The 21,913-nt window shown below is 45.2% G+C and overlaps 1 protein-coding gene across 6 annotated transcripts in view; it reads right to left on the reverse strand.

Annotated features, from left to right (window-relative positions):
- Positions 1-7,231: 7,231 nt before the first annotated feature.
- Positions 7,232-21,913, reverse strand: part of JADE3 (jade family PHD finger 3) — a 134,228-nt gene continuing 119,546 nt past the window's right edge. For 5 of the 6 annotated variants that reach the window (XM_081793184.1, XM_081793181.1, XM_081793182.1 and 2 more), the window contains exons 9-11: positions 13,973-14,443; positions 12,415-12,532; positions 7,232-10,330 (exon numbers count right to left, since the gene is read on the reverse strand). In XM_081793184.1, the coding sequence (XP_081649310.1) occupies positions 9,420-10,330; positions 12,415-12,532; positions 13,973-14,443 (1,500 nt within the window). In that variant the 3' untranslated portion in view covers positions 7,232-9,419. Of the gene's footprint in view, positions 10,331-11,080; positions 11,145-12,414; positions 12,533-13,972; positions 14,444-21,913 lie in introns of all 6 variants that reach the window. The other variant, XR_014136784.1, reaches the window with a different exon arrangement.

Below are 21,913 nucleotides of genomic sequence, written 5' to 3' on the forward strand. Positions count from 1 at the left end.
ATCATGACCTGAGCTGGAGTTGGACGCACAACCGACTGAAGCACCCAGGCACCCTGTCATATGAAGGTTAAATTCAGTTTGTCAATTCCCACCCCAAGAGTTGGTGTGATTTTGATTGGAATTGCATTGAATCCATAGACCAACTTGGGGATAACTGACATCTTGATATTGCGCCTTCTGACAAATGAAGATGGTGTATCTCTGCACTTATTTAGGTCTTCTGTTTCTCTCAGAAATGTTTTATTGATGCCATTATTGAGGTCTTTTCATATCTTTTGTCATATTTATACCTAAGAATTTCACATTTTTTGGTACTGTTGTAAGTGGTATTATTTTTGAAATTTCAATTTCTGATTGTTCCTTGCTAGTATATAAAATAGAGTAAAAAATAAAACACAACAGTTTTTTTTTTATTTTAGAGAAAGAGAGTGAGTGCAGGGGAGAGGGGCAGAGGGGGAGAGAGAGAGAGAGCGAGAATCCCAAGACAGAGAATCAAGAGTTGGACACTCAACCGACTGAGCCACCGAGGTGCCCCAAATACAATAGTTTTTAATAAAGTGACCTTTTATCCTGCAGCCTTGCTAGACTTATGAGTTCTGGTAGCTTTTTTGGGTAGATTCTGTCTGATTTTCTACATAGATAATCATGTCATCTGAAAATAAAAAGAGTTATATTTCTTCCTTTCGAATCAGGATGCCTTTCATTTCTTTTTCTTGCTTTATTGGACTGGCTAGAAATGCTAGCATAATACTGAAGAGAAGTAGTGACATTCTTGTCTTATTCCTGATCTTAGGGAGGAAGCGTTAAATCTTTCACCATTAAATACGATGTTAGCTGTTGGTTTTTCATAGATGTCCTTTATCAGGTTCAGGAAGGTCCCTTCTATTTTTAGTTTGCCAAGCATTATTATCATGAATGGATATTGGATTCTGTCAAGTGCTTTTTATGTATCTTTGAGATACGATGAATTATACTGACTGTTTTTTGAAGGTTAAATCAACCTTGCATTTCTGGGATAAATCTCACTTGGTGGTTGTTATGGACCAAATGTTTATGTGCGCCCTTCATGATGGGGTTCATGCCCTTGTAAGAGGAAGAGATCTCTCTCTCTCCGTGAGTATGCACCAAGGAAAGGCCACGTGAGCACACAGTGAGAAGGCAGCTGTCCACAAACCAGGAAGTGGGCCCTCACCAGACAGGAGTCTGATGGCACCTTGATCTTGGACTTCCCAGCTTCCAGACTGTGAGAAATAAATTTCTGTTGCTCTAGCCAGCGAGTCTAGAGTTTTTTGTTATAGCAGCCCCAAGCTAAGACAGTCTTGGTGTATTTATCTTTTTGATATATTACTGGGATTCAATTTGTTCAGGTTCTAAGAATTTTTGCAGCTACTTTTATGAAGGACATTGGCCTGTAGTTTTCTTATTACGTCTGTGTGGTTTTGGTATCAGGGTAATGCTGGCCTCATAGAATGAGTTGAGAACTGTCCTCTGTTCAATTTTTGGGAAGAGTTTGTGTAGAATTGGCCTTATTTGTTCCTTATATGTCTATTAGAATTTGCCAGTGAAGTCATTTGGGCCTGGAGTTTTCTAGCTTTTTTTTTTTTTTTTTTTTGAGAGAGAGAGGGCGCAAGGGAGCGAGAGAATCCCACGAGGGACAGAGAGAGAGAGAGAGAGAGAGAGAGAGGCTGGGCTCACCCGAAGCGGGGCTCAAGGTCACTGGATGTGAGACTTGAACTCATGAACCGTGAGATCATGACCTGAGCCGAAGTCAGATGCTTAATAACTGAGCCACCCAGGCGGCCTTCATAAGAAAGCTTTTTTTTTTTTTTTTTTAATTTTTTTTTAACGTTTTATTTATTTTTGAGACAGAGAGAGACAGAACATGAACGGGGGAGGGGCAGAGAGAGAGGGAGACACAGAATCGGAAGCAGGCTCCAGGCTCTGAGCCATCAGCCCAGAGCCCGACGCGGGGCTCGAACTCACGGACCGCGAGATCGTGACCTGAGCCGAAGTCGGCCGCTTAACCGACTGAGCCACCCAGGCGCCCCATAAGAAAGCTTTTAATGCTAATGTATTTAATAATAAAAAGCTTTTCGGTTTATCTATTTTTTCTTCTTGAATGTACTCTGGTAGTTTGTGTCTTTGAGGGGTTGTGTCCATTTCTTCTTTGTTGTTGAATTTACTGGCAAAAGGTTGTTAATAATACTCCCTTATTGGGGCACCTGGGTGGCTCCGTCGGTTAAGCGTCCGACTTCGGCTCAGGTCATGATCTCACGGTTCGTGGGTTCGAGCCCCGCGTTGAGCCTCGTGTCGGGCTCTGCGCTGACAGCTCGGAGCCTGGAGCCTGCTTCGGATTCTGTATCCCCCTCTCTCTCTCTCTCTCTCTGCCCCTCTCCCACTCATGCCTTGTCTCTTGAAAATAAATAAATGTAAAAATAAATGATATTCCCTTATTATCCTTTTAATATCCATAGAACCTGCAGCAATGATATTTCTCGTTCCTAACATTGGTAATTGGCCTTTTCTCTTTTTTTCCTGATCAGTCTCACTAGAGATTTGTCAAATTTATTTTATCTTCTCAAAATCCAGCTTTTGGTTTCAATGATTTCCTTTCGTCTTTCACTGATTTCAGCTCTGCCCTTTATTATTTCCTTTCTTCCCCTTACTTTGGATCTCATTTCCTCTTCTTTTGAGTTTTGTTAAGATGAAAGCTACAGTCACTGACTTGAGACCCTTCTTTTCTGATCCGGGCACTTAGCGCCGTAGAATTTCCCCAAGGTACCGCTTTAGTGCCATCCCACAAATTATATGTTGCCTTTTCTTTCTCATTCAGTTCAAAATAGTTTTTAATTTTCTGAGTTCCCTGACTCGTGTGGTACTTAGAAGTTTGTTCAGTGCCCGATGATTGGATTTTCCAGAGGTGTTTCCGTTACGGATTTCTAATTTCATTCCAGTGTGGTCAGAGAACATACTTTGACTTGAATCTTTTCAAGTTTCGTAAGACTTGTTTAATGGCCCATCTTGGTAAATGTTCCATTTGCATTTGACAAGGATGTGTATTCTGCTCTTCTGGTGTGGCATGGTGAATGTCCATTCAATCTGGATGGTTGATAGTTTTGCTGAGATCTTCTACAGTCTTACTGATTTTCTCCGTACTTGTTCTATTTATTATAGACATAAACTATAATTGTTGGTTTGTGCATTTTTCCTTGCAGTTCTATCGTTTTCTCCTTAATGTATTTTGAAGCTATGTTATTAGATGCATAGACACCTAGGACTTTTATGCTCTCTTGATGAACTTGCCCTTGTATGGTATTAATATAGCCACAGATTTTTTTTTTGTTAGTGTCAGCATGGAATCTTTTTCTTAGTTTTAACCTGTGTCTTTCTACTTAAACATGGGTTTCTTTTTTTTATTTATTTTTAAAAAATGTTTATTTATTCTTGAGAGAGACAGAGAGACAGAGCATGAGCGGGAGAGAAGCAGAGCAGGAGGGAGACACAGAATGTGAAGCAGGCTCCAGGGTCCGAGCTGTCAGCACAGAACCCGATGCGGGGCTCGAACTCACTAACCGCAAGATCATGACCTGAGCCGAAACGATGAGTCAGACGCTTAACCGACTGAGCCACCCTGGCGCTCCAAAAGTGGTTTCTTATAGGCCGCATAGAGTTGCGTTCTTTAATCCTCAAGCTCTGCTCGGGTGCCTGGGATCTTCAAGAATTCTCTAACCCTCCAAGCTGCCCACTTTTGTAGAAGGTTCTGATGATTAGAGCACCAGTCCTTCTGATGAGCCCCACCTGCCTTCTATCATCTTCCCACTGAGGTGGCACTCAGAGAGTTATTTCCATGTCCCTAGAACAGTTCTGTGGACGACAGGGACATCCAAACCCATGGCAACTACTCAGGCAGGTGCCAGATCCAGCCACAGGGGATCAATCAGGCCCATGGAAGGTTACCCAAGGCTACCTGAGAAGGACCAGAGGCCACCTTGGAAAAAGTAGGGGGGTGGGCAGGACATACAAAACTAATTTCTACAGGGGAGGATCTGATTGATAGGAAAAAAAAAAACCCACTTGTTTTCCATTTCCAGAAAGCTTTTCGACTAGGAGAGACAGCACAGGAGCAACCCAGAGTGGTCAGCCACAGCCCAGGTGGGCCCTTTGGGAAGGAGGAGTGCTCCTCCGAAAGAGTAAGGAGCACTCCTCTGTGCCCTAGCGTGTTAGTTTCCTATGTCTGCTGTCACAACTTACCACACATTTGGTGGCTTAAAGCAACACAGATTTATTCTCATAGTCCTGTTGGTCAGAAGTCTAAGGTCATGGCATAGGCAGGGCTAGGTTCCTTCTGGAGACCTTAGGAGAGACTTCATTTCCTTTCCTTTCTCAGTTTCTAGAGGCCACCTGTGTTCCTTTGCTCATGGCCTTTTTAAATTTTTTTTTAATGTTTATTTTTGAGACAGAGAGAGACACAGCATGAGCAGAGGAGGGTAGAGAGAGGGAGGGAGACACAGAATCCGAAGCAGGCTCCAGGCTCCGAGCCGTCAGCACAGAGCCCGACGCGGGGCTTGAACTCACGAGCCGTGAGACCGTGACCAGAGTCACGGTGTCCAAGTCGGACACCCAACCGACTGAGCCACCCAGGCGCCCCTCTTTTTGTCTTTTAAAGTTAAAAAAATGTTTATTTATATGAGAGAGAGAGAGAGAGAGAGAGATTCCAAGTGGGAGAGCAGCAGAGAGAGTCCCGAGCAGGCTCCACGCAGCCAGCTCAGAGCCCAACACGGGGCTCGATCCCACGGACTGTGGCATCGTGACCCAAGCCGAGATCAAGAGTCGCACGCTTAACTGACTGAGCCACCCAGGCGCTCTGGCTCATGGCCTTTCTTAGCATCACTCCGGCCACCTGCAACTCAGGTCGCTTTCTTCAGGGCGAAGCTGAGAAGGAGCACTTAGAGAAGGGGCTTGGGGCACGTAGAGTCAGGCAAAGAGTAAGAGTTGTAGAGGCGACCTCACAGGTTCTAGTCCCAATCCTGCTGTATACTCGCTGGGGAACCTCGAATAACTGCTGGAACCATCTGGCCTTTGACATGCATCAAATAGAGCTAAGAATATCACCTTCATATGGTCGTCAGGAGCCGTAAACATAAGGTAGTGCATGCTTAATCAGCAAACGGCCAGACATAGTTAGGGGCTCAATGAATATTGCCATTCTTATTATTTGAAGGCTTGGCTGGTCCCACACAAATGTCCTGGACTGTCCTACCAACGGCTTTGGCCTTGGTTGGCTTCCCTAAGGGACCCACGTAGCTGTCTTGAGACTGACATTCAGCCTGGTCTCTGCCAATGTACTTCTCAGTCCATCTTTGAGGACACTGGGGGGGAGGGGGAGGAGACTGCCCAACCGGAAGTGCCTTTCTTTCTTTCTTTCTTGAAGCTGAGGGGATTCATTCAAGGAGTGTATCATTTCCAAAAACGTCAGCAGTTCTGAGCTTGGAAGTTTTTCATCACGTGAGAAATGACTATGAAATAACGGGCCCATTTCCACGTGTGACTTCCGGGAGCAGCCTTCAGGACCGCGCGCCAATACTTTGGAAGGTAATGGTGAATGCTCGGCGGTTCTGCCCCTGGTTTCCGCGTTCAGAGAACTTGCTGCGGTGGGTAGAGCTTGAGCAGCCCGACTCCACCCTCCGGCTTGCTTACAACCTGACATTCACTGAGAAGGAAGGAAAATTGAGAAGGTGGGGTAGAAGCGGGGAGGCGAAGGGAAGTTAAAAGCTTGGGGTGCCCAGGCCTGGAGGCTGGAATGCTCCCACCCAAACGCGTCTCAACGGGATGAGAGCTGCTCGATGCTTCGGCAGTTCCTTCAGACGATGACTATTTTTAGGGGGCTTCATGTTGAAGAACGCATCGGTGACCGGACAGGGCAGGGGACAGGGCAGGGCCTGGGTCTCGGGCCTCCCCCACCTCATTTCAAGGGCAACTATCCTCATGGCTTCAGGCCATACAGTGTGTTCCAATCCATGAAGTAACATTAACTGAATCCACAGAAGCCTCCTTTAAACAGTGCCGCGCGGGGCGGGCGGAGTGTCACAGGGACAGAGCTCCCTGCGTGGGAACGCCAGCCTCAGGGCAGGCCTTTGTTAACGGAGTTCTTTTTTTGAGAAAAAAAAAAAAAAAAATCAACACACTGTTGCGTTGCTGCTTTCCATAAAACTTGGAAACAGCTGGATTAATCCTGCGGGACTCTAATAAAACATTTATTATAAATAAGGTGCGTTTTTGGAAAATGTCACACAGAAGTCACTCAGGGGCAAGTACGGATTTACTCCTGTCATAAGAGTTTTCCTCAATTCTTAAGGGTCAGCAAACATGCTGAGGATTGTGGGGCGGGGGGGGGAACCCAACCCAGGACGATGCAGCGTCTGGTTTATTCTCTCAAAAGTTTCTTCAACACAAAGACAAAGGCTTCATCTCCCATTGGAAGTACAGACCCAAAGCTTTTGTGGGCTACAACTGGGTATATTTGTAGTTTCAGTTCTCCGACATCTTACCTAACAATGTACTGAGTCAAAAGAGTTCGCCATTAATGAGAGGCGGGGGAGGGAAGGGAGAGAGAGAGAGAAGGCAGGGGTGTTGGAGGAGGAGGAGGAGAAAGGCAGAGGAAGGGAGAGAGGGAGGGTGGGTGAGGGGGGAGGAAGGGAGAGAGAAACAACCGTGGCTCTTAACTATCTTCACTACTGATTTACCCAATGACCTTTAGCAAGTACATTTCTCAAAACGTAATGAAAATGTTTTTTTAATGCCCCCAACGTCCCCCCATGGCACTACATAACCTGTATCACATTCATATGCTCACACGACTCCAAGCAGAATGAGTATCGTAAAGAGTGTGTATTTGAGTGATGCCCGAACTAAGCCTTTTGGACTTTGTGACTTTAGATAGGATCCATTTCCTTGGTGATTTTAAATGATGGTTTTGTCTTATTAGCCTGATGAAATCATGATTTTGGGGTAGAGTCCAAGGTCCCAGAGTTCTCTTTGGTCCCCGGTATTGGACATGAATCATGGATCTGTGCTTCTAAACATTCAATTCCTCCTTCTCCCCCTCCGTCCCTTTCCCCCCACCATCTGTTTTGTTTAACGGATGAGATTTTTTAAATATAAGAGGAACATATGTAAGATTTTCTAAAACCCGCATGCCAAATTAAGAAATTACCACACTGACAGTCGTTAGCAGTTTTCATAATTTAATGAAAAAGTATTGGTAAAAAGGTGACATTTGAAAAAAGACTGAATTTGTCTTGGAAAACTGGACTATATAAGACAAAATGAAAAAAAATTAACAAAAGAAGGTTAAGAGGTAATACTTCAAACAACAGCAAAATGTAGCAAATACATTTTGGGGCAATTGAAATTTACACAACTGAAGGCTCCTTCATTTACTTAGGAAAATCTTGTAAAAATATTACAACTATATTTCCCTGACTGAAGTTATTTTAGTCAATACTCTCCCCATGGCATTACATATGGAATTTGGCTGAAGCACTTTTTCAATGTTTGCTTTTCCTTGCACTCACTCAGAACCAAAAGGCATGAAAGGACTCGGGCTACTGGCCTCGAGCGCAACAGAAGGCCCCTATAGCAGAGCTCGTTACCTCTTCCTTAGAGGGAAGGTGTCAAATTCACATCTACCCCAGCAGAGCTCAGAGGGAAAAGCACAGAAACCTAGTGCGTCCATAAGGAGGAACAGTCTTCCTCGTGTGGATGATTCTTAGCTGCTTCCACTCAAACAAAACACAGGACGCCTACCACACGTGCTCTGGCACATTCACACGTGTACACAGGCATAAAAGAAACATTTTCAAGGTGTGGCCAAAGAGGAGGCAAAATACAGAAGTTTTCCAAAAGGGAGCAGAAAACACGAGCCACGGGACCCATTAACAAGGCTTCGAGAACAGAAGCGGGGACAGGAACGCCGCGGAGGCTCCCGCACCGGGGGAGGGGACAGAGGGGCCCTGGCCTGCCCTTGGGCCACTGGCGCGCCCACTGCAGCTGGGCTGTTTGCTTTACCAGGAACCAACTTTAAAGATCGAAAAATGGCCTCTTTTTGTCTGAAAATTCCCACTATGCTTTCCCAAACCAGAAGAAAGAGAATATTAATTTAAGGCTAAGAAGAGAGAGCAGAGAATTATAGTCGGCTTCACATTTTAAAAACTGTAACATGTTCCCCTTCTTTTAAATGGGAAGCAGACATGTTTTATCCCCCCCCCCCCCCAAATGTAATTATTCTCTTCCTCCCACAAATTATTCAAGGCTGATTGTTTGGGAACAGGGTATAAGCAACTTCTGAAAAACGGCTCCAGCCTTTTTGTGTGGGGAACTGCCTCGGATTCGAAGTTGGTACAAAGCTAAATTATATCCATGTGTTAAACACATGCTTTCAAATTCTGTTTGACAATAAAAATCTGTTTCAAAATTAAAGCAGGTAAGAATACTTAACCTCTGTGCATCTTACTATATTTTAATTATACCTCAATAGAAACTTTATAAACATTAAAGCAGGTATACAAAAAACGGTCAGCCAAACTTATTTAAGTCAAACTGATTTGAAAACAAGAACACAAAACCCCTGACCTGGTACAAATCCTCCGGAATTGGTCTCACTTTGGGAAAGGCTCTGGGATCCCTCCCAAACGCCTAAGTGGAGAGAATCTGAGCATTTTCCTTGTACCTCTGTAAACACTATCCACAAGTTAGCCTCTCACGCTCGTTAGATGGGCCAAGTAGTTACAAGTGCGCCCCTGACCAGCAAGTCTAGGAACAGGCACTGGACACTTAAGAAGCATCAGGAGTATTGACTTGGTAGGTAAGATACTGCGAAAGGAGCTCAACCTTGTGCTGAGCCAAGGAAGAGGGTAGTGAATCTGACAGTATCTGAGATGTTGGTCCCTGGGCTCTCCCTGAAGCGGGTTTCCAGGTACCAATGGAGTTAGCAACTTCCTACAGACAGGAGCTGTGGGAGGTCACGTGCCGTAGCTTCAAAAGGGAAGTAGTTTTAGTGTCTGATAATCACAGTCTCTTGCAAATGCGTTAACGATGCAAGGACTCTTAATACATATGTGCATCAACGTGTTAACAGGACTGGAGAGCTGTCCCAAAGTATTTACTGAGCAAGTACTCTGGGCCCAGCTGTTCTCAACAGCCTCTGGCAGAAAAGACTTCTGGACAATCTGTAATTCCTAGAATGTGCTTGCGAAAAGTAGACTTGAAGCGGTTTCAAAAACTGCAAGTCAATTCGCTGTGAAACGTTTTATTCTTTCACTACAGTTCCTCCTAAAGTACACTAGAATCCTTTTGGTGTGGGGGTCTGCCCCAGTGTATGGGGCAAAGGCAAAGACTGAGCTATTCTTGGAGGTTTCCAATCACCTTTGCATTGAAGTGTGGGAAAGGGGATGTGTCTTGCTTTTACCGTGGCAATCCCGTCGAGAGTCGTGGGCAGGATTTTCCCTGTCCGAGCTAACTCTCCTTACCCTGACTTTCTCTTTATTCCCATCACTCTCTGCTTCTGAATCGCTCAGCTCCAAATCTGGGCAATACCCATCGTTTTCCTGATACGGAGCTCTCCCTGCAGACCGCCTCACAAGCTGCTTGCCCCAGAGCTGCTCCTTGGGGCTGACGTTCTTGGTTGGCTTCACACAACACTGGAGGTCCTCCGTGGTCCTCACCCACCTGTTGGTGGCTTCCTTAAAGGACCTACTGAAGTGTTCCACGGTCGATTTTCTAAAGGCGCCCTGACTGGCCAAGTGGGAGCTGAGCATGGACTCCTGGTCACAGAACACCTCACTTGAGCTGTCTTTTTGGGTGACATCTTCAGACCAGCTGCCCTCCAGGCCGTTGGATTTGGCAAGCTTGGAGGTAGACTGACTCTTCCCATTCCCGATGGAAGAATGGCCATGCAGGGCAGCCTGGAGGACCAGAGGCTTTCCCAGTGACTGCCCGTGGTAGAACTCCGGGGATGGAGTTCTCCAAGCAGGACTGGGGTCCTTTGCTTCACTTCTAGAGTGGGTGAGACTGGCCAGCAGACGGTTACTCTTGCTCTCTAGTGGATGTCTTGGGTACGATTTCATTCTCATTTCTAGTGACTCCTGAGGCACCTGCATGCTCCTTATACTGGGAACAGGGGAGCTGCTGGCAGGAGAGAGGGGTCCATGATCAGGCTCTGTGGAGCTGTTTCTGCAGTCTTCCGGGGCTGATCTCGGCATTTTTAACTTTAAGGTAATTCTTGGAGGCGGGTAGAACAATGAGTTTTCTAGTGTACTTGTCAAAGGAAGTCCTGAGATCAAAAAGACAGACTCATTTTAACAACTGGTTTAAATAACGGCGTATATGCTTATCACGGCACGGCGAGTTCACATACCCACTCTTCCAAATGTCTAACGGGCCCCTGACTTTGATGTGTATGTGCATCACGGGATAGGAGCCGGAGGGGCTGAACAGAGGCTGGGTGGGGTGGGGGTGGCTACAGGTGGGAAACTCAGCGGAGCCACTGCTTGTCGTGTGGCTCTCGACCTCTTCACCCCTGCCCTCCCAGGCTGTACAATGATCACAAAGACTAGTGTGCCACCTCCTACATCCCCATCTCTGCCCCCTTCCACTTCTGAAAAGAATGTCACTGGCAGTGGTTTGGAACAGGGTCTCCCTATTGGGGTGTCTGCGTGTGTGCAGGTGCGGGTATTGCACAGGACTCAGGATGTGCCTGAAAAGACATGTCAGACCCTACCCTCCAATCTCTCCTACCCTTCCCCCAAAGTCAAATCCAAACCCTCAAGAACACAGCATAGGTTTTGGTGGACGAAGAGCATGTGAGTATGTGTTTTAACTTGGCAACAGTAGAAATGGTAGCGGGTGGTTCCTGTGTACTTTATGCCTGTAACCTCAAATAGTCTCCTCACTGTGAATGTCCATTATAAAGAGGGGTGGGCGGGGCAGGTTTTGCAGTGGCAAGGCCAGCAGAAAAGAATCATGACATTCCTGCCAGTGGCCTGCTTTGGGCTCGGCCTGTGGAGTACTGGCAATCAGTTACCTGGTTCTGTCATCCTACGATCACTTTTAGAACAGATCTTCCTTTCGCTATTAGTTTGGGTGCTCTGAAATTAAAAAAGTACTTCTAAATAATTCCTCTCTGCATAGGGACTTAACTTTTCCCCGTGAGAGGATAACTATTAGGTAGTACCTGGGCAACAGGTGTTCCCTAAGGGTGCATGTTGAATACTCACAGCCCCCGTGTTGCTGCCACCTGCTGATACCACAAGCAGTTACGGGGCTGGCACCCACCAATCAGAAGCCACGTGGCTTAGGGGACAATCTCCCTGGCACGCAGGGACCCTCCTTGCCGTCCTTTGGTTTTCTTGGTCTTGCCCATCACAGTGCCTTTGTGGCTGAGCAGCCCTGCCGCCTCCTGCTATAGCATTCTGCTGTGACCCAGGATACTTATAAACACCCCAGAGCCTTCGATGACTACCTGATACCTCATTTCTGGGTGTTTCTCTCACTCTACGGCTGGCCCTTGGCCGGAGCTGGGTTCTGCGCACCCCACACACTGACTCCCGGCTGCCCAGGCTCTGCCGCCAACCTCGGTATTACAGGAGGTACAGGAGGGTTACAGATGTCACTGAATAGGACTGTCATCGTAGCCGAGCTCCCCGTGCTTAGGGCACTGGAATTATGCTCTCCTGTCTCTCTCGTTAAGCGGGCAGCATACCCTACAGGCAGGGATTCTGTCTCGCGGACTGCTCTACTTTCTTGCCCAGTTCTTAGTCCACAGCAGGTGCTCGACAAATATTAGTAAATAAGAGACAGAACCCAGATCTCCTAACCACTGGCTAAGGTTTTAACAAAATATCGTTAAGATGAGTAACCTCGGAGTTAAATGTTTTTTGGAAACTAGGATTAGGCCCTATTGTATGGATTTCTAAGTCAATCTGACGATTACAGAATAGCTCATGGCTTTAACTAGTGGCCCCTAATATCTGTCTGACACCTAGATTATCTGCCCCAGACCTGCAAGTCCCCCAACCCCACCTTGGGATTTCTTGCCTCATGAGTTGACAGCAAGATGGCCCATGTTACATCAGGGTTGGAGCAGAGCAAATGAGATATTCGACAAGAATTTTAAAAGATTTTTAAGTAAAACAACCGACAGAAAATTTAAATTGTTAAAATGGGATGAAATCAGAGTCTATATATTGCTTAGGACTTTTTTTTCTTTTTTTAAAGTAGGCTCCATGCCCAGTGTGGAGCCTAACTCGGGGCTTGAACTCACATCCCTGAGATGGAGACCTGAGCTGAGATGAAGAGTCAGACGCTTAACCTGCTGAGCCACCCAGGTGTCCCAGGGCATCTTTAATATAAGGTTACCTGCAGCCATTTCCTGGTTGATAAGCTGGACTTGCAAACCGAAGATCTGTTCCTGTATTTTGTTTTGTGACAGTTTCAGCTTCTCTCGCCTGCTTATCATGTAGCACAGATTTCGCACCTGAAAGCCCAATCCCCGGCAAATAGAGATTTTTGTCATGTTACGTGAACCCGACAACTGGAATCGTTTAGCCAAAATTAAGGCAACTAAAACCAAGTGGGGGCACGGGGGCGGTGAGGAGAGAAGACAACACAAAATGCTGCATAAGGAGAGCCACTCTACGGGAAGTCACGTAGCATGGTCCGGCACGGGACCGTGGTTCCCACATTGATCGGCAGCACAAGAAAACGCTCCCAAGCCACCTCCTGAAACCTACTCTCCCTGCAGCGTGATGGGCTCGATGTTTATACGCACAGCCAAACTGGGAAGACCGAATGATGATGTAGTGTTCTGGCCTTCCCTTTAAATTCCTGAATAAAACACTGGCGATGCTGGATCCAGTACAATTTTCTAATGAGCGCTGGACCAGCAGGATAAAGGTCTGCCGGACAGACTGACAGTGGTTTTTTGCTCACACCTCCTGCTCAGCCAAATCTCTACAGCCCCAAGGGTGCGATCCACGTGCTCCTATACTTCCCACCCCACCGGCCCGATCATCCCACCTTTCTGTGCCCCAGTTTAGTCATCGGTAAATAGGGCTAACAACAGTACTTTCCTCACAGGCATGTTAGGATTAAATGAGTTAATATTTATGAAATGCTTCGAACAGTGTTGCCACATAGTAAGTGCTATCGATGTGTGAGTTAAATTTTACAAAGTGAGCCAAATCTGTTCCCTTCCAGATTCTGGTAGCAGAGAGAAAAAACAAGCCATCTCTATAATTACACTTGATTATAAAATTCTGTAGGGTAAACACAGGGCCTAACTTATCTTTGAATAAGTGAGTTAAACTAAATTATCTGGTGTAGAGACTTTCAATCAGAGGCGATTCTGACCCCCAGGGAGCATTTGGTAATCTGGAACCATTTTCTGTTGTCATCATTTGGGTATGTGTTGGGAGGGGGATTGGCTACTGCGTAGAGGCCAGGGACGCTGTTCAACATCTTCCAGTGTTCCCCACGACAAAGGACAGTCCCCCCCCTACAATAAGGAACTAGCCAGCCCAAGATGTCACCGGTGCCGAGTTTGAGAAACTGCTTTTTCCTCAATAAAATTAATTCTTAACTCAGCCCACAGTCTCACATGTCAGTAAAATAGAGCTGAGCCAATTTAGGCTCAACAGTGAATAAAAAGTAAACCAAATGAGAATTTATCTCAGATTTAAGCTTCATAAGCATGTAAGCGAGGGCGCTCCAGTTCCCTTGAAAGTGACTGCCAAAAATTTAAACAGAGCCCAATGCTCGGGGCCACAATGTAATCAGAAGATAAGCAAGGACACACACACACAGAAGCCCACACTATAAATGAGCTGACCTTTAAAAACAGAAACGAAACTGGAAGCGGGGCCTCCATTTCTATGCAGGCTGAGACCTAAACAGTAGCCACAGCTGATCACCTTACCCTCTCTAGGTCTTGGCGTAGATGCATAAACATTCTCATGCGAGTGTGAATACTCTCCTCTTTTGGCTGCACCAGGCCATTTTCTTCATCCTGCTTCGGAGGAAATAATGGCTTATTGAAGTTACTTTTCCGCTTCAGTTTCCAGTAGTTATAGATAAAGTCCACAGCTAGCGTGGGCATCCCCAGTTCTGTGGCCACATCTTCCACGCGGACCAGGGAATAGAACTCCTCCTCCAGCTCCCGAAGCTTCTGCGCCCGCAGGCTGATTTTTTCACTTTTGGCCTGGCTCTGCTCAGTAGCCCTGTGCATGGGGTACTCGGCCTCCCTGAGCTTCTGCCTGTTTTGGCTGTGCTTGAGGCAGTATGACTTGAACTTCACTTCATCCCCCTCATCTAGGATGGTCTTCATCTCTAGGCTGTGCTCAAAGGCACAGGTGACGTGGAAGGCAGTGATGCAGCTTTTCACAGAGCACTGTAGGAAGAAGAGATGCGTTAAGGGGGCAGGGCTGGGGGGGGGGGAAGGGGAACCGCATATCCCAGGGCTTAATGTGAGAGCTGCTCACGGGAAGCAGAGGCGAGGCAGGGAGAAAACTGGCCCTAAACTGACTATGACAGATGCTTTACAAGTAACTCAGGAAATCTGCTTGTATAGAAAACAGAAAGAAGAGGCAAAAAAAAAAAAAAAAAAAAAAAAAAAAAAAAAAAAAAAAATTCAAACTCCCCTTTAGCTCGGGCCTGAAGTTTTTCTCAGAAGTCTTCCTTGGCTCCTGTGAAGAGTCATGCTGTACCTTCTCTGTGGCCCTCACGTCGCCTTACTATATGCTTCTATAGTAGTACTTTTTACAGTGTACCTACAGTATCGTGAGCGTCAGAACCCTGGCCAGAGCTCCTAAAAACAGAAGCCGTGTCATTCATCTTTGCATTGCCATCAACTATTGAACAATCAGGTGCTCAAGAAATGCTTGTAAACAAACAAAAGAAAAAACGAAGTCAATATTGTTGCCAGAGTATCTACCGGTTCTAAAAAGGTCCCAGGAACTCCAGTATCTAAGCAACCCAACTTCTTGAAATTGTTCTTATAGAGCTGTGCTGTCTGACATGGTAGCCAACTACCCGTAAGTAGCTGTTTACATTTAATTTAATTACATATACAGTATGCACATGTAATTGGGGCGCCTGGGTGGCTCAGTCGGTTAAGTATCCGACTCTTGATTTCGGCTCAGGCGATGATCTGTTTGTGAGTTTGAGCCCCACGTTGGGCTCTACGCCGATAGTGCAGAACCTGCTTGGGATCCTCTCTCTCCCTCTTTCTCTGCCCCTCCCTCACTCTCGTAAGTGCATGTGTGTGCACTTTCTCTCTCGCTCTCTCAAAGTAAGCTTAAAAAAATAAAACGATATACAATTAAAAATTCAATTCCTTAGCCACCCTAGCCACATTTCAATCATACTGGACAGCACAGATTTCCATCACTGCAGAACGTTCTAAGGAACATTAGGGCTACAGACAATCTGAAATTCAGTTTGTAATGTTTTGCCATTTATAGATGCAACACATTTGTTAAGTATCACTGCATAGCATGTACTGAGGATTCATTTACAGGGCAACAGAGTAGGAAGAGCCGGCCCATGACTGCTGTACTCCTGTGTTTTAGTTAGTCTCAACTGCCATTTGTTATGGTTACAATGCTATAGCTTTCCTTCCAAAGATTTTAAATACATGGGAGAGAAAGATGGAGGATTTGTTTCTAAAAATAGTGGAGAATTCCCATGGTGAAAGCCAAGTCTCAACTCTTTTGGAAGCCTGAGTCTGGAGGGCAGACCGCCGAATTAACTATATGTTGGGGGTTTGTGATAACTACAAATAGGGAATGACCTCAGATACATATAAAGACTAAAAAATGCAAAACCTGACAGTTCTCCTTCTAATAGACGGAGAAATTCAACACCTAAGAGAATACTGGCAACCATCAAAGCTTTAAAGGAGGCAGATTGCATTTAAGCCAATTTTACAGGATAAAGAATTCCAGAGATGAAATATAATTCTAAGATCATCTTATCCAGCACCGCATTTATCACTGCTTGTACGTGCCTCTAGAGTCCCTGGTTTTCTACCTCCACTGCCCTGCCCCCCAACTCCTTCTACTTTTCAAGTAAGTGGTAATCTAGCCACTTAAACTACATTCCTAAGACAGCCCACCCCAGCTTTGGACAGTTCTATTGGAAAAGATTGTTACCTTACACTGAAATCTGTATCCTTAAAATGTCCACATATTTGAAAGGCCTTATGATAATGAGGATGATGAAAGCCAAAAATGTACTTTTATCTGGGCACCTTGTGTTATCACTCGGCTAAGAGACTAGCCAGTCATTTAAAAAACAAGAAGCAAAAGGCATTCTTTAGCAGAAGATTAAAAGTGTTGGGTATAGTGCTCTTTCGCTGTTTAGTAACTGATAAAAATGCGGAAAGAGAAAGCAAAAGGACCGTATCCTATTCAAGGGGATGAATGTGTAACATAAAACTACTACTGATCAGAAGCTGAAAACAGACCATGTGTCTCAGGTCACATTTATAGACTGTGGAGACGTAAATATAAATTAGTCAAAATAAAAGACAATACACAAATAAGAACTGGGTGCTTAGATGAAAAATGGAATACATCCTTACGGAACTCTGCCATAAAATCCACCTGGTCGCAAAAAAGGTCATTCTATGATGCTTATAGCTGAAGGTCGCTGTGTTTTGGTGGTAAAGGAGAAATGCCAACCAAGTTTTGGTGCCAAATACCTATTTATCTTTTTCCAAATACATACACTTGGAATATTCTAGTAAACAAAATGCCTTTATATATATACATCTCATTTATTTCTACTGTAACCACTTAAAGGTGACAGAGAAGGTATATATTATGCCCATTAAAATAACGCTTTACTGAGATACCAGAAAACTTTTTTTGTGCCAAAAAACTCACGACTTTTAAGTATACGTTTCAATGGTTTTAGCATGTTTACAGAGTTCTGCAACCATCACCACTACGTAATTCCAGTACATTTTCTTTTCTGGTGTTGTTTCAAGTTTTTATTCTAGTACATTTTCATTACCTCAAAAAAGAAATCTCATGCTTACCTGCAGTCACTTCCTGTTCCCAACCCCCGCCCCAAGCAACCACTAATCTATAGGCCTATTCTGGACACTTCATAAGGAGGGATCATACATGTGGCATCTGTGTCCGGTTTAGCATGTTCTCAAGGCTCATCCATGTCATAGCATGTATCAGAATTTCATTCTTTTAAAAATATGGGAGGGTGCCTGGATGGCTTAGTTGATTAAGCATTCGACTCTTGATTCTGGCTCAGGTTATGATCTCATGGTTCATGGGATTGAGCCCTGTGTTAGGCTCTGTGCTGAGGAGTGAGGAGCCTGCTTGGGATTCTCTTCCCCACCTCTCTCTCTGCCCCTCCCTCGCTGTGTGTGTGCTCCCTCAAAATAAATCAACTTAAAAAAAATTAAAATGTGGCCAAACAACATTCCATTGTATGACTATACCACATTTGTTTATCCATTCATCACTTGATGGGGATTTGGGTCGTTTTCAGTTTTTGGCTATTAGGAAATAATGCTGCTATGAGCATTTGTGTACAAGTTTTTATGTAGGCATATGTTTTCGTTTCTCTTTGGGAAGGTGCATTAAAGGATTAACCTTGTCCAAAGAAAGGTTTGGCCCTTTGCCCCCAGCTACTAAGAGGTGACCTCTAAGCCTATGGAATGTCCTGACTTAGAAGAGTGTCTTTGTTTATCAGGGGTCCCAGGACCATGTCAGATAGCCTATGCTAACAATGTGATTTATGGTGGAGGCTTTGAGCCACATGGTATCAGCCTGACCTCTGGAGGGACTGGAGGCTAAGGTCAGCCATGCGGGTGGGTCACTTGTGTCTAAGTGGCCAACTCCTAATACAATCTCTGAACACTAAGACTTGGGTGAGCTTCCCTGGTTGGCAATACTCTGTGTATCATCACATGTCTCCGGGGGGGGGGGGGGAGAAATAAGCACTGTCCACAAGACTCCACTTGGGGAGGACAACTGGAAGCTCCATGCCTACTCTCTCCTGGACCCCTGTCCTATGTGCTTCTTCCCCTTGTTTTTAATCTGTATCCTTCCTTTCACTGTAATAAACTGTAGCCACTAGAATGGCTTTTCTGAGTTCTTTGAGTCCTTCTAGTGAATCATTGAACCTGAGGGGGGTCTTGGACACCTCTTCAACTGCAAGTATACGCTTTGAAGTGGAATTGCTAGCTCATATGATAATTCTACATCTGACTTAAAACAATTTTTTTTAATGTTTATTTTTGAGAGGCAGAGAGACAGAGCACAAGTGGGGGAGGGTCAGAGAGACAGAATGAGACACAGAATCCAAATCCAGGTTCCAAGCTGTCAGCACAGAGCCCGATGCGGGGCTCAAGCCCAAGGACCGCAAGATCATGACCTGAGCTGAAGTCAGATACGTAACTGACTGAGCCACCCAGGCGCTCTTACATCTAACTTTCTGAGAAATTGCCGAACCGTTTTCCATAGTGGCTGCACATTTTTATATCCCCACCAGTAAAGCACGAGGGTTCCAATTTCTCCACATTGTTATTGCCTGCCTTAAAAAATTTTTTTGTTTTTATTTTATTAAAAAAATTTTTTTTTAAATTTTAGAGAGAATAGGGGAGAGGGGCAGAGGGAGAGAGATAATCTTTTTCTTATTTTAAAAAAATTTTTAAAGTTTATTTTTATTTATTTTGAGAGAGAGAGAGAGAGAGAGAGAGAGAGCGAGCGCGAGTGGGAGAAAGGCAGAGAGACGGAGAGACAGAATCCCAAGCAGGCTCCATGCTGTCAGGACAGAGCCCGACATGGGACTCGAACTCATGAACTTTGAGATCATGATCTGAGCCAAAGTCAAGACTCAGATTCCCAATGGACTGAGACACCCAGGTGCCCCTAATTTTGTTTTTGAGAGAATCTTTGTTTTGGGGGGAGAGCGAGCACAAGTGAGGGGCAGAGAGAGAGAGAGAGAAGCGGGGCTCGCCCGAAGTGTGGTTCATGCTTACCTGAAGTGGGGCACGAGCTCACCCAATGTGTGACACTTGAACTCATGAACTGTGAGAACATGACCTGAGCCAAAATCAGATGCTTAATGACTGAGTCACCCAGATGCCGGTGGGGGGGGGGGGAGAGGGAGAGGGGGAGAGAGGGGGAGAGAGGGGGAGAGAGGGGGAGAGAGGGGGAGAGGGGGGGGGAGAGAGAGAGAGAGAGAGGGGGAGAGAGGGGGAGAGAGGGGGGGGGAGGGAGAGAGAGAGAGAGAGAGAGAGAGAGAGAGAGAGAGAGAGATCTTAAGCAGGCTCCACGCTCAGCACGGAGCCCGACACAGGGCTTGATTCTACCACCCTGGGATCCCACCACCTTTTTGATTATTATCACCCTAGTGAGTATGAAGTGGTATTTCACTGTAGTTTATGTATCTTTAAAGGAGGAAAAGGAATAGTTTTCTGTATATTTTTCAGAAACTGTAGAAAAGAAATGAGTTGGGAAATATTTTGTCACCCCCAAAAAGAACATAGAGTGTCCTCCTCAAAAGGGGATGACACACGCCTGGAACCCCAAGGACCTGGTCCATATGTCCTCAGCAGTTCCTGTCTCGCTGCAGGACAGTGTCCATTTGGTTGTCTTTAATCCCCAATAATCTGTGAACAGACAAATGGGTGGTACCACAGCAATTCTGTCAAAACTGTGTCACTGAAACAATGTCCTAAATGGTTCAAGCCAGCCTACCAAACTTCCTCCAGCCACTGTATATTTAAACTCCGGCACCAACACTGGCCATCAGCCCTTCTCACCTGTCGTCCCTAAGGGTCTGCAAGGTCTGAGGGGAGATGTCACTTCAGTGTTAGTTAACTTTTCCTGTGTTTATATCTGGCCTCCCCTAATAGACAACAAACTCCTGAAGGCAGGGGCCAGAAATGCCTTAGAATAAGAACAGTGTGTACTGAACCAAATTTGGAATATTTGAAAAAAATATTCAATGTAGTCACTGAGTGGGCCTCTTTGCATTCCCCCACTTGTTGCAAGTTTTCATTTGTTGTACCAAATGTTTGAGGATTCTACTACTCAGTCTGGCTGGATGAGTGCTACGGCTGTCCATCGGCAAAGTCAGATGGACTCCTGAGAATAATAAATGAAGAATAAAACAAGTACAATTACTTTCACCGCTAACATTTACTGAGTATTTGCTATCTGTTGGGTACTGCACTGCACTCTTTACCACCTTTATTAAGTAGGTACTATTATCATTTCCATTTAGAGATATGAAAACTGAAGCACAGATATGGCAGGTAACTTCCTTAAGATGGTATAAAAAGCAAGGGGGTGGAACCGAAACCTGAATCCCAGGAGTCGGGCTCCAAAGGTCATATGTTTAACCACTGTTCTTTCTTTCCTCTTAGGGAAAACCTAAAGAATCTGGCTCTAGGCTGAAGGGGGCTTGAACATAAAACATGTGAGGACTCTACAGGAATTCCGGAAAGCCAGCTGTCAGAGGGACTGTGTTCAAAGTCTAGGCAAAATACAGAGCTGTCTGAGGGCATCTCATTTGAACCCAGTCTTTATGATCTGGTTCAGGATTATCAGAAGACTTCATGCTCAGGAGAAAGGTTCTAGCTTCCAGATATGGAAGCTATAGATACTAGCTAGTTTAGACCCCCAAACCCACCAGTGTTGGATTCTATCCTTCCCCAGGGAATGTTCCTAAATCAAAAGAAGAGAATAGTTGTGTGTATTCCCACTGTTGGAAGACAGGAAGAATAAACACAATTCATGGATAGTTAAGAAATTTCCAGAAAGAGTTAATAAAGCAAAATACCCCAAATAGGTTACTAATCACAAAGACCCTTAAATAAACTTCCCAAGAACAATGAGGCTAATAAAACTTGACCCCTACTGGGGCGCCTGGGTGGCTCGGTCGGTTGGGCATCCGACTTCAGCTCAGGTCATGATCTCACGCTCCGTGAGTTCGAGCCCCGCGTCGGGCTCTGTGCTGACAGCTCAGAGCCTGGAGCCTGTTTTGGATTCTGTGTCTCCCTCTCTCTCTGCCCCTCCCCTGTTCATGCTCTGTCTCTCTCTGTCTCAAAAATAAATAAACATTAAAAAAAAAAAAAACAACAACTTGACCCCTACTGAATTACTGTGTTTGGTTACTGTGTTTTTGATTCACATACAGGGAACAAGATGTTAAATTACTAATGAGTTTGGAATTAACTTTACTTAGTGGTGGTTTAAAAGGAAAAAAAAAGGTTTTGGTCTTTTTTCCCCACCAGAAAACCAGATGTCAACCACGGAAAACAAAGGCCATTCTATTAGTATAAGTAGAATGTAGGTGGAAAAAACTACACACTTCAGCAGATCACCTGAAGTTCATTCCCTCTCACCTAGAGGGAGGGTCTTTCATACAGCCCGGTACTCACACCACACTTCCCCAAACCACAAAACTATTTCACACCTCTTCTCTTCTCAAACCTCTGGACCTCACTCTCAGCTGATGATCCTGCTTCCTACCTCACTGAGGAAATTAAAACACTCGAAAGAGTGCTTCTGCAGATTCCCATCGACACATCTACTTAATACTGCACCTACACTCTACCTTCAAGGCTGTTACCAGGGAAGAACTATCAGCGCTCCTGCCCAAGGCCACCCCTCCGTCACACACTTCACGCCACCCTCTCTCACCTGCTGAAAACCGCACTCCAGCAGTTTTTCCTCTGCACTGGATCACTGCCTTTCACGCAAGTCCTAGATGTTAACAAGTATACATACAGACTTGGTATTTCTTCTAACCTTAAAGGAAAGACCTCTTTACCCCACTTTTTCAAACTGTTCCTCACTTCCTTCTTTGCCCTGACCTTTAGTGA

The sequence above is a fragment of the Panthera onca genome, chromosome X (assembly GCF_046562875.1).
Source record: "Panthera onca isolate mPanOnc1 chromosome X, mPanOnc1 haplotype 2, whole genome shotgun sequence".
Taxonomy (NCBI): domain Eukaryota; kingdom Metazoa; phylum Chordata; class Mammalia; order Carnivora; family Felidae; genus Panthera; species Panthera onca.